Source organism: Pseudorasbora parva, chromosome 17 (assembly GCF_024679245.1).
Source record: "Pseudorasbora parva isolate DD20220531a chromosome 17, ASM2467924v1, whole genome shotgun sequence".
NCBI classification, from domain to species: domain Eukaryota; kingdom Metazoa; phylum Chordata; class Actinopteri; order Cypriniformes; family Gobionidae; genus Pseudorasbora; species Pseudorasbora parva.
In genome coordinates, this window is record NC_090188.1 from 44,686,653 (window position 1) to 44,704,889 (window position 18,237).

The following is an 18,237-nucleotide window of genomic DNA, read 5'->3' on the forward strand; positions in this document are numbered from 1 at the left end:
CCTGCTCTTCCAGCTCTTAAAGGGGCCGCACTATATTCCAGCTCTTAAAGGGGCAGCACTATATTCCAGCTCTTAAAGGGGCCGCACTATATTCCAGCTCTTAAAGGGGCCGCACTATATTCCAGCTCTCAAAAGGGCAGCACTATATTCCAGCTCTCAAAGGGGCCACTATATATTCCAGCTCTTAAAGGGGCCACACTATATTCCAGCTCTTAAAGGGGCCACACTATATTCCAGCTCTTAAAGGGGCCACGCTATATTCCAGCTCTTAAAGGAGCCGCGCTATATTCCAGCTCTTAAAGGGGCCGCACTATATTCTGGCTCTTAAAGGGGCCACACGATATTCCTGCTCTTCCTGCTCTTAAAGGGGCCGCACTATATTCCAGCTCTTAAAGGGGCAGCACTATATTCTGGCTCTTAAAGGGGCCACACAATATTCCTGCTCTTCCAGCTCTTAAAGGGGCAGCACTATATTCTGGCTCTTAAAGGGGCCACACGATATTCCTGCTCTTAAAGGGGCAGCACTATATTCTGGCTCTTAAAGGGACCACACGATATTCCTGCTCTTAAAGGGGCAGCACTATATTCTGGCACTTAAAGGGGCCACACGATATTCCTGCTCTTAAAGGGGCCGCACGATATTCCTGCTCTTAAAGGGGCCGCACTATATTCCGGCTCTTAAAGTGGCCGCACTATATTCCAGCTCTTAAAGGGGCAGCACTATATTCCTGCTGGTGGAATATGGACCTCCTCCAGGTGTGTGTGGTACTGGTGCACTCCTAGGTCCGCATGACTGCTTTCACATTATCAATTTTTCATACAAACTGTGCCCTGTTCTGAACTAAACTTCTGGTGTAAAAAATCCCTTTATTTATATACTTAAAATAAAGAGAAATCACTTCTTATTCTGAATTTTTAAGCATATGTTTAAGAAAGAGACATAAACAAGTTAATTGATAAACATCTATGACCTTTGATATATGTCTAGTCTTCATGTTGTATTATTGATTATTATTGAATACGTATAGTTTCACTAATAATAAACGTACATTTGCATAAGGCATGCATATTTGTCCATACCCCTGTTAATTAGAGTATTAAAAACTTAATTTAAGATAAATTTACAACTGATAAGTGCAATTAAATTGTGATTAATCACCAGTTAATTGATGACAACCATGGGATAATTCACAAGTTAACTCATGACATCAATGTGATTTATCACCCAGGCACTCATGACAATCACGCTATTAATTACGTGTTAATTCATGACAACCATGTGATTAATCGCGAGGTTGTTTATGACAATTATGTGATTAATCCTGAGGGAACTCATGATGATCGTGCAATTAATCGCGAGGTAACCCATGACAAGCATGCGATTAATCGCGCGGTAACTCATGGCAATCATGCAAATAATCGCAAGTTAGTGCATGACAGCTATACGATTAATCGTGAGTTAACTCACGACAGGCATGTGATTAATTGTGAGGTAGCTCATGACAACCATGTGAATAATCCTGAGGAAACTCATGAAATGAAATATAAATAATAATATCATTAAATATTTTAATCGATTGACAGCCCTAGTTTGAACGGTATGACTGCGTTACATTGAGCACATCCTCAAGTTTAAGTCAAGTCAGCGTTATTTATGCAGCGTTTCTACAATGACGATTGTTTCAAATCAGCTTCAGTGTTAAACAGGAAAATATTGCAACAAAATTTGATTTGGCTGTACATTCATTCTGGCGAAAACGGTGATGTTATCAGCTTATTTTAATTTATCATATAGTGTCAATGCGGGCAGATCAGTACACTGCCCTCTGGTGCCCTTTAACGGTTGATGTGTAAACCTGTGTGTGTGTGTGTGTGTGTGTGTGTGTGTGTGTGTGTGTGTGTGTGCGTGTGCAGGACGCTCCCGCAGCTCAATCGGGCCGTGGGTCCGGAGCCGTGTCCAGAGAACGTGTGAAGGGCCGTGGCATCTTGCGTTCGGCCAGTGGTAAGGCGGAGTCCAGCGGAGCTCGAGCCCTTGGGCCCCCAGGTCGGCCCAGCCTGCGTAAGGCCGAGAGCACGCGGGTCAAGGGCTCAGCTAGAACCGGCCTGGCATCCCAGAGCAAGGCGGAGTCGGTGTCGGAGCGGCTGGACTCGGCCTCGGGCCTGCCTCGGGCCAGCAGCGTCATCTCCACCGCAGAGGGCAGCGTCCGCCGGACTAGCATCCACGACCTGCTCCTGAAGGACAGCCGGCAGCCGGTGCTAGTGGACCCATCCCCCTCCAGAGCCCACAGCAGCTCCAGTGAGTACGGCCCCGCCCCGGCCTCGGCCCCGGCCCTGCCCAAGTCCACTAGCATGCCCTGCAGCGTAGAGGAGCCCGACCCCAGCCTCAGAGCCCTTCTAGGTCCTTCCTTCACCGTAGACTCCATCTTTCTCGACTCCATCTTTAGCGAGCCGGCGGTGGCGGGCGGGGCTAGAAACCAGACCATCCTGTCGCTCAACACGGCCCTCGTTAGTAACATTAGCGGTCCTCCCCATAAAGCCCCCCCGAGCGACGGCGAGCCGGATGTGTGTGTGCGGGCGGAGGACGGGCTGTGGTACGAGTACGGCTGTGTGTGATCTCCTGCATGAGCCTAATGATGTGCTTATCTGCTGATAACACATCCACACGTCTCAACTGAACTCCATCATGTGACATTATTAACCCATGTCATGTGTTCGGGCTGATCCACGTCCATATTTATCCAAATGATGCTCCTCTGAACTGCTTTATCCATTCATGTTTTATTATTTAAATGATGTTTGTTTGTGATGTTTGTGTGCATGGCTTTATCCCGACTCCATTCTGAAGGCTGTGATCAGAATGAGTGTTTTCCCAGAGCACGTCTTGTGTTGGATCATGTGTCGTCACGCATGTGGCCAAACCCCGAGGGAGAGATTCTCACCAACTGTGTATCGTGTCCTGATAATGTCCTTCTTTATATGAATTGTGTAAAGTCCAGTTGAAGTGTGACTTGCTTTTGTTCTGCAGATGTGGAAGTGTTTCAGGAAAACAGGAAGTCTAAAAGAGGTGGCACTCAGAGTCTGTCATGATTCCCATGGTGAGTGTGTGTGAGTGTGTGAGTGAGTGAGTGGTGTGTGAGAGTGAGTGTGTGTGTGTGTGTGTGTGTGTGTGTGTGTGTGTGTGTGTGTGTGTGTGTGTGTGTGTGTGTGTGTGTGTGTATGAGTGTGTGAGTGAGTGAGTGAGTGAGTGAGTGAGTGAGTGTGTGTGTGTGTGTGTGTGTGTGTGTGTGTGAATCTGTTGTACTTGTCTTCATGCTCGTCCTCTGGAAACACTGCCGTTTGGGTCCTTCGGCCTTTATCAAAAGAGTTGAACTTTCAAGACATTCTCTCTGTCCACCTCAAGCCTTAAAGTTCCTGGAGCCTGAGGAAAGTCTGTTCACTCGGTGGCCATATTTGTTTCAGGCATTCGAGAGTCAAGTCCTATGTTTCCTGCAATCATGAAATCTGCTTGGCGAACTCATAATTAAATAACGTATTTCAAATAAACAGCAAACTCTGACAAGAATATAAATGTTGTTTCTTAAGCTCAAATAGCATTAAGCTGATTTTCCAGACTAGACGAGCCAATGCGATGCGCTCACAGGCCCACGCCTCACAACACTAGTGACCTGAGCTCTAACGCCAGCCAAAAACACGATATGCAAAGACTGTGCAATCATATTATTTATGAATGGGAGAAATGTCTCCAGTTATGACTGTAATCATGGTTCCCTGAAAAGGGGAATGAGACACTGCATCTTGGATTGACACTGTGGGGTCATCGCGATCAGCGTGACAGAGTCTGAAGCAAGTGTGACACACACTCCAGTCCATAACGTCACGAGCAATGCGTCCGCAGGTATAATATATACAATACATATAGACATAATAAAGGTGTACATATAATACACTTCAACTCTTTCGTCTGAAGGAGGCAGGCCCAAGGCATGGCAGCGAGACGCAGAGCCTTTAGAAGGTGAACTTCGACACTGGAGTTCATGCTATGGGCAGCCAATACCCACTGCCTCATTAATCTGTGAAAATGCATAGCGAGCATAGCATAAAGTGACTCTACGGATGACCTCACCAGAGTCAGAGCGCATCGACCCTAAGGGCACATTCAAAATGACCACTCCATAAGCCAATATCATCTGATATGAGACGATACCAACATTCTCTTTAGCAAGGGAAGTCCCGGCCTTTACAACCTCCCTCGCCACCAAGAGCAGAGAACAACACACAATATGGCCAAATAAGCCCCGTCCTCTAAATTGATGACTGGGAATGTCGTTAGCAGGGACGTGATGACTTTACCTAGGCAGGACTTGTGCATGAGTAACATAAATCTTCGTATATGTAAAGTTTCTGTTAATCACAGATTTCTGTTAAACACCAGAAAGGATTATTCAGCAAAGATGCATTAATCAAGTGACAGACATTTAATGTTGCAAAAGCTTTATATTTCAGATAAATGCTGTTCTTATGAACTTCCTATTCATTCATTAATAATTTTACACAACTGTTCTCAACACTGATAATCATCATAAATGTCTTGATCATCAGATCCTCATATGAGAATGATTAGTGAAGGATCATGACTGGAACACGAAAGATGAAGACTGGAGTAATGATGATGATGATCACAGGAATAAATCACACTTTACTATATAATCACAAAGAAAACAGATAAATTGTAAATTAAATGTTAAAACTATTTCACAATAATACTGTGTTTGCTATATTTAGGATCAAATAAATGCAGAAAGAATTTAGAGTAGATTTATCTGTCAGGATAAATAACTATTAGGGACAGTAACAATTATCAGGATTATTATTATTAAACTATTATTATTGCGGTTGCTTATAGATTTCCACACACCTGCAGTTCTCCGACTCTGTCACAGTGAAAAGCGACTCTTTTCCACGTCAAAGGCCAGTTTTATAAATACTTTTAATAATTTCAGCGTACGCACAGTCTAATCACATCTGTGTGAATAAATCAAATAAAGTGCTTTATAAATGAGGCCCTGGAGCTCTAAAGGACACATTTACACACAAGCAGAACTAAAGCAGTTCACTTCAGAAGCACAATGGCCTGATCGTTATCCGACAAGTCTGTCTGTCTTCAGTCGGAAAGAAATTAAGGTTGAGGAAAACATCCCAGGATTTCTCTCCACATAATGGAGTTCAATGGAAACCAGCGGTTAAAGTTCCAAATCAATGCAGTTTCAGAGGAAGAGCCCATAAAGTATCCGTCATTCTCTACAAAAATAAATATGCATAACCCTTTTTACCCCAAATGCTCGTCTCCGAGCGGCATGCATTACATCAGGGCTATTCAAATCTTACCCTGGAGGGCCAATGCACTGCAGAGTTTAGCTCCAACCCTGATCAAACACACCCACCTGTGATTTTCTAATGATCCTGAAGACATTGATTAGCATGTTCAGGTGTGCTTGATTAAGGTTGGAGCTAAACTCTGCACTGCATTGGCCCTCCAGGGTAAGATTTGAATAGCCCTGCTTTACATCATCACGCTGGAAACAGCTAGACGGAAGTACAGACACGGTCTTACCAAAGAATGTTAAAATACTACACACTTAACACACACAAAAAGGTAAAATAATAACGATGTCGGAAGATTTTGTCACGCACAAAAGGACCGTTTTAAACAATAAACTGACAGTCTTAATGTGTCATTCGACAAACACCTTTAGCCTGTGTGGATGGTTCTTCTGGGACCATTTGAGGTTGAAAGTATATAAATGTGTATTAAAGTGTATAAATGTTTATTTGTGTGGTAAATGTGTGATGGTTTGTCTGGATCAGACTCTATTCCTCTGGGATCATCAGAGTCTCTGAAGCTCTTCCTCTGAAACTGCAGTGATTTGGACCTTCAGTCGCTGGTTCCCATTGAAGTCCATTATGAGTAGAAAAATCCTGGGATGTTTTCCTCAGACTTTATTTCTTTCCAAATGAAGAAAGAAAGAACATCTGGGATGAGATGCGGGAGAGGAAACTGTTTTAATCCTGAAGTGAACTGATGCTTTAACTCTTGCACTGCTGTTGGAGCGGCTCAGCACACACAGGTGTATGCTCAGAGCTTTACAGCAGATCCTGATGTCCACACACACATTAGACAGCTGTCCAGAACTCATACTACAGTATGACTGAGTCTGTGGATCAGCGGAGCTCAGGACAGATGACCCTGCAGACGCTCATCAGGTAAACTCACCTGCATTCCTCTCACATCACGGATGATTGGTGAATTAATCGCATAATCCAGCCGAGATGATCCTTCTGGCATCATTTTCCCGTGTGCAAATCTATCAAGAAGGGTTCAGTTGCGGTTTTCACCGTCGTGAAACAAGAACGCCGATTGGGGGTTCCTGGTAGCATCTCGATGAGTTTCTCAAGCCATATGGGTATGATGTCATGTGCATTATCCCCCCCCCCCCCCCCCCCAAACCAGTTCAGCGGAAATGCCCTGCAACCGATTCTAAACATTTCATTCGGCCATGTCAATCATAATAACGATTGCCTACACCCAACCCTAATCCCTGAACCTACCCATCACAAGAAACATTCTGCGTTTTTACATTTCAAAAAAACATAATTTAGTACGTTTATAAATCCATTTACATTGTGGACACACACACACACACATAATGGTTCGTTTCGGAGTAGAAATACACACGGAATCACATGCGGAGATGATGGATCGTTTAGGTGTAGACTAGATTCACGTGGAATCAGACGGAGTAGACATACACGCGGATAGCTCAACATGCGCACAGATAACACGCCACCTGGCTTTAGAAAGTGGCATGTAACTAACTAGTGAATGTTGAACATATTAATCCTGATGTTGACAGCTAGCAGTTCAGCAGAAGAGGCGAGGAAGAAGAAGAAGGGGCGTTCCAGTCTGCGAAAACGGAAACCCCCACCAGCACGATAACGCCCATTTGGGGCCGCAGTTGGAGGATGTTGAATCTTTCAGACTTCATCTTTACATCAGAATGAAGGTATTTTGAGAAGTGTGTCAGTGGGCTTCCCAGCGCTCCGGTTCTGTTCTCCCATATCCGGATAATCCCAGCAGGAGCACAGCCAGCGCTGAAGCATTATGGGCATTAGTGTTGGGAGATGGGCTCTTGGCCCCAGGGCTTCTCAGGCTCCAGACACGAATGTTTTTAAACAGCCCAGAATCTCTTGTGTTCTGAAAAATATAAGAATGTAGATACATATCTATACTGAAATATTTTAATCAGTTTAATCACCCTTTTCCACAGTATTTCAGCTGTGCTTTATCTCTCCACGTCTCTGCTGTCCTGTGACTCGTCTCATCTGGTCCAGTTAAAGCGTTTGGTGTGATAGCTGTAGCATGTTTGTCAGCTAAACTTCAGAATGAACCAAATATTTTAAAACTTCTCATAATAACTTAAATTGTCTACAATGTTGTTTACAGGACGGTATCTGTTGAATGAATTAAATGTGAAAGCGCGATAAGGCTTTGTGTGGCCATATCGCACACTGACAGTATGAAGTGTGTTTAGAGCGAAGCCCTCCCTTTGCTTTGAGATCCGTGTTTTCCACTCGCAGTGATCTCCATCATCTCTGGATGAGATTTTAGCATATACAGAGGAATATACAGGGAATATACAGAGCATCCGGAAAGTATTCACCGCGCTTCACTTTTTCCACATTTTGTTATGTTACCGCCTTATTTCAAAATGGATTAAATTCATTATTTTCCTCACAATTCTACAAACAATACCCATAATGACAACATGAAAGTAGTTTGTTTGAAATCTTTGCAAATGTATAATCAGGGAGAAGACCAAGAACCCGATGTTCAGTCTTTGGAAGAGGAGAAGCTTCCAGAAGAACAGCCATCTCTGCAGCTCTCCACCAATCAGGCCTGAGAGACGGAAGCCACGCCTCAGGAATAGGCACATGACAGCCCATCTGGACTTTGACAAAAGGCTCCTGAAGGACTCTCAGACCATGAGAAACACAGTCCTCTGGTCTGATGAAACACAGATTGAACTCTGGAGGAAACCAGGCACCGCTCATCTTCTGGACAATCCCTTCCCTACAGTGAAGCATGGTGGTGGCAGCATCATGATGTGGGGGTTTTTCTCAGCAGCAGGAACTGGGAGACTAGTCCGGATCGAGGGAAAGATGAATGCAGTAATGTAAAGAGATATCCTTGATGAAGACCTGCACCAGAACGCTCTGGACCTCAGACTGGGGTGAAGATTCATCTTCCAACAGGACAACGACCCTAAGTTAAGCCAGAGCCCAGACCTGAACCTGATTAAACATCTGTGGAGATCTGAGAATGGCTGTGCACCGACGCTACCCGTCAAACCTGATGGAGCTTGAGAGGTCCTGCACAGAAGAACAGGAGAAACTGCCCAAAAACAGGAGTGCCAAGCTTGAGCATCAGACTCAAGAAGACTTGAGGCTCTAATGCCTGCTTCAGACTACACGATATTAGCCTGAATTTGGCCCGATGTGTTTGATGTAAGGTGTCGTAGGGATTCGTAAATGATAATGGACGTCGGGATGCAAGAATCGGTCGTTTCATCTCGTATAGTGTGTCATAGTATACGACAACCGAATCCGTGTCTGCGATTGGTCACCACGTCATGACAGAAAGACTAGCATATTGAATTTTTTAGCGGTCCTTCACGACGGGTTCCGTCACGAGTGCCGCTGACCAACCGGAGCACAGACAGCTTTCTTACACAGCTTTCAAACGCGGCGAAATGCATGAGAGATGATGGTGCGGCTAATATATATATATATATATATATATATATATATATATATATATATAATTTGATTTGTTTCTTATTTTCAATAAATTTGCTAAAATGTTAACTTTTTTCACATTATCATTATGGGGTATTGTTTGTAGAACAAGAGATGTGAGACGTGATTGTAAACTTGTTTTCACAGGAAATGGGGTAAGTTTTCCCCTCAACTGAAACTGTTCTGTCAGCATGAACGCTCTAGTGTTTATCTCCTGCTATTTTCTGGATAATGAAGGCAGAGAGCAATTAGATTCCAAAATGACTGCCATAACTGTGGGAAAATGTGTCTGGAATGTGAATGTTCACAATGTCAATAATGATAACAATATGGCTTTAAAAATCGTTCTAAATGTAAAGGAATAAATAGTCCACAGCACAACAATAATGATAATGGCACAGAGGAACGATTTCAGGCTGGTGAACAATAAAAACCCTGACAGCCAATCAGAATTCATCCTGCCTTACAGAGCGAGAGCATTTAAAGAGACAGACGACAAAACTGCAGCGCTTATAATAAACACGCTGGTGTGACACTGATAGATATCGTTATAGTTCTCATTCTTGGTGTGTTCAGAAGTCTGCTGTCACAGAAATGATAGATTTACAAAACAGGCCAAATCCGTGTGAGAGCCCAATCCCATAAAAGCCCTGATGTGAAGTTCCCAATCCCATAAAAGCCCTGATGTGAAGTTCCCAATCCCATAAAAGCCCTGATGTGAAGTTCCCAATCCCATAAAAGCCCTGATGTGAAGTTCCCAATCCCATAAAAGCCCTGATGTAAAGTTCCCAATCCCATAAAAGCCCTGATGTGAAGTTCCCAATCCCATAAAAGCCCTGATGTGAAGTTCCCAATCCCATAAAAGCCCTGATGTAAAGTTCCCAATCCCATAAAAGCCCTGATGTGAAGTTCCCAATCCCATAAAAGCCCTGATGTGAAGTTCCCAATCCCATAAAAGCCCTGATGTGAAGTTCCCAATCCCATAAAAGCCCTGATGTAAAGTTCCCAATCCCATAAAAGCCCTGATGTGAAGTTCCCAATCCCATAAAAGCCCTGATGTAAAGTTCCCAATCCCATAAAAGCCCTGATGTAAAGTTCCCAATCCCATAAAAGCCCTGATGCGATGTTCCCAATCCCATAAAAGCCCTGATGTAAAGTTCCCAATCCCATAAAAGCCCTGATGTAAAGTTCCCAATCCCATAAAAGCCCTGATGTAAAGTTCCCAATCCCATAAAAGCCCTGATGTGAAGTTCCCAATCCCATAAAAGCCCTGATGTGAAGTTCCCAATCCCATAAAAGCCCTGATGTAAAGTTCCCAATCCCATAAAAGCCCTGATGTAAAGTTCCCAATCCCATAAAAGCCCTGATGTGAAGTTCCCAATCCCATAAAAGCCCTGATGTGAAGTTCCCAATCCCATAAAAGCCCTGATGTAAAGTTCCCAATCCCATAAAAGCCCTGATGTAAAGTTCCCAATCCCATAAAAGCCCTGATGTGAAGTTCCCAATCCCATAAAAGCCCTGATGTAAAGTTCCCAATCCCATAAAAGCCCTGATGTGAAGTTCCCAATCCCATAAAAGCCCTGATGTGAAGTTCCCAATCCCATAAAAGCCCTGATGTGAAGTTCCCAATCCCATAAAAGCCCTGATGTGAAGTTCCCAATCCCATAAAAGCCCTGATGTGAAGTTTCCAATCCCATAAAAGCCCTGATGTGAAGTTCCCAATCCCATAAAAGCCCTGATGTGAAGTTCCCAATCCCATAAAAGCCCTGATGTGAAGTTCCCAATCCCATAAAAGCCCTGATGTGAAGTTCCCAATCCCATAAAAGCCCTGATGTGAAGTTCCCAATCCCATAAAAGCCCTGATGTAAAGTTCCCAATCCCATAAAAGCCCTGATGTAAAGTTCCCAATCCCATAAAAGCCCTGATGTGAAGTTCCCAATCCCATAAAAGCCCTGATGTGAAGTTCCCAATCCCATAAAAGCCCTGATGTGAAGTTCCCAATCCCATAAAAGCCCTGATGTGAAGTTCCCAATCCCATAAAAGCCCTGATGTGAAGTTTCCAATCCCATAAAAGCCCTGATGTAAAGTTCCCAATCCCATAAAAGCCCTGATGTGAAGTTCCCAATCCCATAAAAGCCCTGATGTAAAGTTCCCAATCCCATAAAAGCCCTGATGTGAAGTTCCCAATCCCATAAAAGCCCTGATGTGAAGTTCCCAATCCCATAAAAGCCCTGATGTGAAGTTTCCAATCCCATAAAAGCCCTGATGTAAAGTTCCCAATCCCATAAAAGCCCTGATGTGAAGTTCCCAATCCCATAAAAGCCCTGATGTGAAGTTCCCAATCCCATAAAAGCCCTGATGTAAAGTTCAGCGTGTGACCGTTCCCATCATGACCAGCACAATCTGCCGTTAGCGGCTGGTTTAAGACATGCTTTCATTAGGCAGTAAACACACGAGAGCAAACCTTAGTAAACCACCTCATGATCATCTACATCCTCTCCTCCCATAAACACGTCGTCGGAAAGGGACACTCAGAGAAATGCATATGCAGTGTCTATATAACCCTGCCACGCCTTTTCTCAGCCCTCCATCACGAACCCAACGCGCCCTTGCTTCCACAGGAAAGGTGCTTAAAGGGTTCCTTCAGCGATTAGCATATGGCTTTGTATCAGCAGAAACCCTGGAGTATATTCAAATGATTGTGCTTTCCCCCCTCATATCCCCCTGAGACAAGAGATTTATGCATTTTATTTTGGGAAAAATTCCTCCTATGATGCAAATTGACGATATTTGCTTCATCGGAGGAATGTTTGCCCAAAGGCTAAAGACTACAGCCAGCAGAGGGAGCCGTTTCCACGTTTTACACCCACACATGAGGATGGAGATCACACTCACAGCTCAGCTCAGCTACAGGCACTCATTTAAACGGAGCTATGGTGAGCAATGTAAGTTCTATGTATGTCCTATGAAAGTTAAGCTTGCAAAGGCATGAACTGAAACGCGCCAGACTGAACTCGCGTTGTGAATGTATGCCGCGAGTGTAGTGGCGATTACCTCAGCGCTCATCACGAGAGCTCATCAGCTCATTTCTCTCACTCCTGCAGTCAGTGCTCAGTGCTGTGATACTCGCGCGGCGACTCACTCATTATACTGAACAGACACGTTCAGGTTTTAATCGTAGTGTCTTCTCTAACTCAGTCACAGTAATCCAGTAGCGGTGGCTTTGGGAATGGCCTCACAGGGCAGCGAAGCATTCTGGGAATTGTAGTCTTTCATCCCCATGAGACAAAAATACATTTTTTGTCTTTTCTCAGTCTAGAAGGCACCAAATTTAAAAATAATTTCTACTTCATTGATGACCCAGTTTAAATACAGATTCATCTTCCCAGTGCTGAAGTACCCCTTTAATAAGCAGGTGTGTGTCAAACGCTCTGGTGGTTAAATGGCAGTGTTTCCTCGGGATGAAGCTCTTTCTCCATCACTCATCTGTCTTTCTCTTTCTCCATCTCTCTTTCTCTTTCTCCATCGCTCATCTGTCTTTCTCTTTCTCCATCTCTCTTTATCTTTCTCCATCACTCATCTGTCTTTCTCTTTCTCCATCTCTCTTTCTCCATCGCTCATCTGTCTTTCTCTTTCTCCATCTCTCTTTATCTTTCTCCATCGCTCATCTGTCTTTTTCTTTCTCCATCTCTCTTTCTCAATCGCTCATCTGTCTTTCTCTTTCTCCATCTCTCTTTCTCCATCGCTCATCTGTCTTTTTCTCCTTTGCTCATCTGTCTTTCTCTTTCTCCTTCGCAGAGATACCCCTGACGACTGAAGATCTCCTGCCCTGGGAAACACCGTCTGTTTCTCACTCTTTTAATCATGGACCCCTCAGAACTGACATAAAGAAATGTCCTTCTTTTTCCTTGAATCAAGGACCCAAAAGGATTTCTTAACGAAGCTGAAAGAGTGTTTTAACACACACACACACACACACACACACACACACGGCTGCTGAGCTTCACACGGACCGACCGTCACCAGATCATCGAACACTGTCATGTGGAGCTGAATCACTACCCTAATAACACACCCTGAGCCTGTCAAAAACACCAAAAAATAAAGAATGAGTGTGTGTGTGAATGTGTGAGTGTTTGCTTTACTACACTAGAGGACCAAATGTCCCCACATGGAGATTAAACCCTGAGATCACCCTGTGAGTGTGTGTGTGTGTGTGTGTGTGTGTGTGTGTCCCAAGAGAAAGCGAGGCCGGTGTTGTTTTCCTGTGTGAGCGTCTCATGCCGCTTCATTCCTCTTTTCATAAAGTCATTTGATGTGATAAACGTACTGGCGTCTGCTTATTTCTTCCATGAGCTTCACATTTATTTATAAAGCACATTTAAAAACCACCAGTGTTGGCTGATCAATTAGGGAAGTACAGTAGACAAAAGCAGAATTACATATCGGTAAGGTATAATAAAAACAGACTCATAGAACAGAACCAAAGAAATAAAACCCTACACATGTCAAGCAACACAGGCCAAAGAGAACAAGTGTGTGTGTGTGTGTGATGATGTGAGTCTGATGAAGTGTGTCTGATGGTGTTTTAGATGCTTTATCATAAGGCACTGATGCAGAGTAATGTTACCGCTCCATGTCGTTTCAAACAATAGCACAGCGGTGAGCGTGTCGAGTATAAACACTTCCCGAACGGCGGAGCCGGACCAAAGGGTGAAGGCGGTAAATCAAGTTTGTGGTATGACCAGTTTTGGTTGGGACAACGGTCTTGCAGAATTTGCAGACGACTTTGGTTTGACTACAGTCAGACTTACAAAATCCAAAAAACTGCCGTACTCGCTGCGGCTCGCACGTTCAGGATCGATCCCCAAACTTGATACTGTTACATGATTGGCTGTTAGTGTGTCACTCCCTACGTTGCTAGGTTACCAGAGAACGAGTGCCTTTGTCCATGCAACCAAACTTGCTTCGCAACCTCTGGTTTCTTCCGACGAAGAAAAAAAAATTATTGAACGCATTATTTATTGATATCAATAAAGTGTCTATCGCGATACATCGCCCATCCCTGGGGTTTAATCTGGACTCGGCCCACCCTCTCTAACAGCTCCAGCTCTTCTGGGAAGGCTTTCCTCAAGGTTTAGGAGTGTGTTTATGGGCCGACGCTTTGTGCACTGGAGCGCAGTCATGCTGGGACAGGAAGGGGCCGTCCGCACACTGATCCCACAAAGATGGGAGCATGAAATTGTCGAAAATATCTAAGTGGAGTATTCAGAAATTGTCTAAAATATCTTGGTGAAGCATTAAGAGTTCCTTTCACTGGAACTAAGGGGCCAACCCCTGAAAAACAACCCCCCATAACCCCCCGTCCACTAAACTTTACACTTGGCACACTGCAGTCAGGCGAGTCCCGTTCTCCTGGCGACCGCCAAACCCAGACTCAAGGGTGATTGTTTATGATGCTCTGTGATTTTACGTAATTGGAAGTGATTGATCACCTGAATTCAATGATTTGGAGGCGCATCCCAATACTTATGGCAATATAGTGAACATCAGAACCTTAAATCTAACTGGTAACTGATGTAGGGAAGCGAGAACAGGGTGATGCGCTCTCTTTTCTCTGTACCCGTTAGAAGTCTAACGCAAACCTGCAGATGTTGAAGAGAGGACTGAAGCAGACCCACATATCAGGAATTACAGCAATCCAGACGTGAATCACTAATGCAAGTCTTTCTTTGAGAGGAACTGTTTTAATTTGGCAGTCAACCAGAGTTGAAAAAAGCTTACTTTAACAATGGCACTTATCAAATAATCCCTCAGAATGGAAGGTTAAAGACCCTGTGGTTAAAGATGGGAACTATCTGCTCCCAGAACCAGCCACACACGAGGAGCCAAAGGCTTTGGCGTATCCTCATGACGGCAGGAGATGAGATTATGACCACCATCATCAGAGTTAGAGATGTGTGTCGCCGGCGTAACAGTGATAAGACAAGAGTAGGGGACTCAGAATCAGAACCACATGCAATCCCTGTTGAAGATGACCAACACTGACAGAAAGAGCCCTTTGAGGAAAACCAGCAGAGCAAGAAAGTCTGACGCGCATGAGCTGCCAATCAAACTGAGCCGAGTGTCACGTGACCAGCAGTAATGCGTCACATGACCGGTCAGTCGAAGCTCAGCAGGACGGGCTCGTGCTGGGTCTCCTGCAGGAAGCGCAGCAGGTCGTCCGGAGCCAGCCCCATGGTGGCGCTGTTGGTCATGGGGTGGCAGTAGACCCGCTGGTGCCCTCCGTGGGTCAAGTCCTGGTCCAGCACCAGCGTGACGCTGCGGTCCGTGTCGCAGAAGAGCGCGAGTGGAGTCACCGAGCCCTGCCGCACACACAGCTTCTCCATCAGCACCGCCTCGTCCGCCAGCCGCAGGTTCCCTCCGCCCAGGCCCAGCTGCCGCGACACATGGCTCAGATCCAGCTCGCGGTCGTGCCGCACACACAGCAGCCACAGGCCCTTACGCTTCTTATCCTTCAGGAACAGGTTCTTAGTCACCGCACCGGCCAGATGAGCCACATGAGGGAGCATCTGCTCCACCGTCAGCACCTGCACACACACACGCATTAGGCTTTTGTACATTTTGGGGATACACACACACACACACACACACACTCAATAAACACCTCCACAACCGCTTGGGCAATTATAAAGCTAGTTGTCATACTTATGACATAAGCCATAATAATACTACCCTCCCCTAAAGGATTATTAGGAGCACACACTAATGCTGTGTTTGACCCTTTCTTCTTCAGAACTGCCTTAATTCTCCGTGGCATTGATCAACAAGCTGCTGAAAGCATTCTTTAGAAATGTCGGCCCATATTGATAGGAGAGCATCTTGCAGTTGATGGAGATTTGTGGGATGCACATCCAGGGCACGAAGCTCCCGTTCCACCACATCCCAAAGATGCTCTATTGGGTTGAGATCTGGGGACTGTGGCGGCCATTTTAGTTCAGTCAACTCATTGTCATGTTCAAGAAACCAATCTGAAATGATTGGAGCTTTGTGACATGGTGCATTATCCTGCTGGAAGTAGCCCTCAGAGGATGGGCACATGGAGGTCATAAAGGGATGGACATGGTCAGAAACAATGCTCAGGTCGGCCGTGGCATTTAAACGATGCCCAATTGGCACTAAGGAGCAAAGCAAATTAATTTATTTAAATACATACACGTTACTTTTTTTGTGTTAAATTATTTATTTATTTATTTAGTGTTAGTCACAAATTTGCACAGTAGGGCTAAGTCATAATTATGATTTATAAAAATGTTTTTTTTAATGTTTTTCCTTTTCTTTCTTTCTCTCTCTCTCTCTCTATCTCTCTCTCTCTCACACACACACACGCACACACACACACACACACACACACACACACACTTTCTTTCTCTCTCACACACACACACACACACACACACATGTTGGTCTATGTGGTTTACAGGGACTCTCCATAGGCGTAATGGTTTTTATACTGTACAAACCGTATTTTCTATCCCCTTACACTGCCCCTGCCCCTAAACCTACCCATCACACACACACACACACACACACACACACACACACACACACACACACACACTGCCCCTAAACCTACCCATCACAGGAAACATTCTGCATTTTTACTTTCTCAAAAAAACATCATTTAGTATGTTTTTAAGGCCATTTGAATTATGAGGACATTTGATATGTCCTCATAAACCACATTTATAGTGTAATACCAGTGTAATACCCATGTAGTTAAACAAATTTGTGTCCTCATAAACCACATAAACAGGCTCACACACACACACACACACACACACACACACACACACACACACACACACACACACACACACACACACACACACAGGTTTGTTTCACTATATTAGTGAGGACATTACATAGACTTCCATTGATTTTATATCAGGTCAATGATATTTTCTATCCCCTAACCCAACCCCTGCCCCTAAACCTCCCCATCACAGAAACATGTGCAGATCAACAGATTTATATAAAAACATGTTTTGGCTGATTTATAAGCCTTTTTAACTAGTGAAGACCAGTCCAATGTCCTCACTAGTGGGTCATTTTCATGTTTTACTATATAAGTGAGGACATTTGTGTCCTCACAAGTATTGCCAAACAAGGAACACACACACACACACACACACACACTTTCTCTCTCACACACACACAAACACACACACTTTCTCTCTCTCTCTCTCTCTCTCTCTCTCTCTCTCTCACTCACACACACACACACACTTTCACTTTCTCTCTCTCTCTCTCTCTCTCTCTCTCTCTCTCTCTCTCTCTCTCTCTCTCTCTCTCTCTCTCTCTCTCACACACACACACACACACACACACACACACCTCCGGGTGCTCGATGCAGGTGGTGTCGATGTTCAGGCGCTTCAGAAGCTCTTCCAGCTCTTTTCTCCTGTCGGACGCCATCGCGACAGCTTCAGAATGTGGTCATGTGTTGCAGCAGATGAGCGCTGTGATTGGCCAGCCTCACACCAAACTACTGTGATTGGCCAGCCTCACACCAAACTACCGCGATTGGTCAGCATTCACCGGCGTTGAGTAAAGGAACATCGACGTGTCCATCAACTCTCATTCCAGTAAATATTGCATAGCAATTCTGCTCACATTAAAGCATATTCAGAAAACTCTAAAATAAAGCACTAACTATCACAGGGAAGAACTGATAAAGTTAAACCAATCATCGGAGAGCTGTAATATAAGAGCTTCCGGTCTCAGACTGTGGTGGAACAGCGCCCCCTGCTGGTTCACAATCACAATCACTCCAATCTCTAGCCTTACAAAACATGTTCAGAAGATAAATATAATGGTCCTTTATTACAGTACATGTTCTGAAGATAAATATAATGGTCCTTTATTACAGTACATGTTCTGAAGATAATCATAACTGTCAATATTATTAACCCTAAACTGGCACCGTATAATGCTCTTTTGGAAATGTGTATTTGAAGAATTATTCTCTAACAACATACAATTAACATTCTTTGAGGAGTTCTGCTGAATATATATCATGCCTACGCAACAGCAGCCATTCCCTGAATGGTAAATCCCGAACCTTCACAGAACATTAGGGTCGTTCCTAAAGCATCCTCTGGGATATAATGCAGCTGTTCATGGATTATTAGGGGACGTCCCATTGTGGTTATTCTGTGGTCACGTGGCAACGCTACAGAGACATCCGGGACTCGAACAGAGCATGTGGTTCCCGTTGTGTTTTGAAAAAAATAAAAAGGATCAAGTTGTATTATTTGTGTCCTAAAAAGATGGAAAATAGCAATACATTATTTTTCTGATGTCTCTTTATGGCCATTTAAA

At 44.3% G+C, this 18,237-nt stretch overlaps 2 protein-coding genes across 4 annotated transcripts in view; one reads left to right on the top strand and one right to left on the bottom strand.

The window, feature by feature from the left end:
- Window positions 1-13,144, top strand: part of ccdc88ab (coiled-coil domain containing 88Ab) — a 91,136-nt gene extending 77,992 nt beyond the window's left edge. For 2 of the 3 annotated variants that reach the window (XM_067420671.1, XM_067420672.1), the window contains one exon: window positions 1,915-3,007. In XM_067420671.1, coding sequence (XP_067276772.1) covers window positions 1,915-2,613 — 699 coding nt within the window. In that variant the 3' untranslated portion in view covers window positions 2,614-3,007. The other variant, XM_067420673.1, reaches the window with a different exon arrangement.
- Window positions 13,145-14,580: 1,436 nt separating this feature from the next.
- LOC137044876 (prolyl-tRNA synthetase associated domain-containing protein 1-like) lies at window positions 14,581-17,582 on the bottom strand. Its single transcript, XM_067421241.1, has 2 exons — window positions 17,251-17,582; window positions 14,581-15,443 (listed from the first exon to the last, which is right to left on the bottom strand). Exons 1-2 carry the CDS (start codon window positions 17,329-17,331, stop codon window positions 15,015-15,017), a joined length of 510 nt encoding a protein of 169 aa, XP_067277342.1. The 5' UTR covers window positions 17,332-17,582; the 3' UTR covers window positions 14,581-15,014.
- Window positions 17,583-18,237: the final 655 nt, after the last annotated feature.

Coding starts and splice junctions, on each gene's coding strand:
- LOC137044876 (XM_067421241.1), bottom strand. CDS start 17,331: ATGGCGTCCGACAGGAGAAAAGAGCTGGAAGAGCTTCTGAAGCGCCTG. Junction 15,444..17,250: donor CCTGCATCGAGCACCCGGAG/GTGTGTGTGTGT, acceptor GTGTGTGTGCAG/GTGCTGACGGTGGAGCAGAT.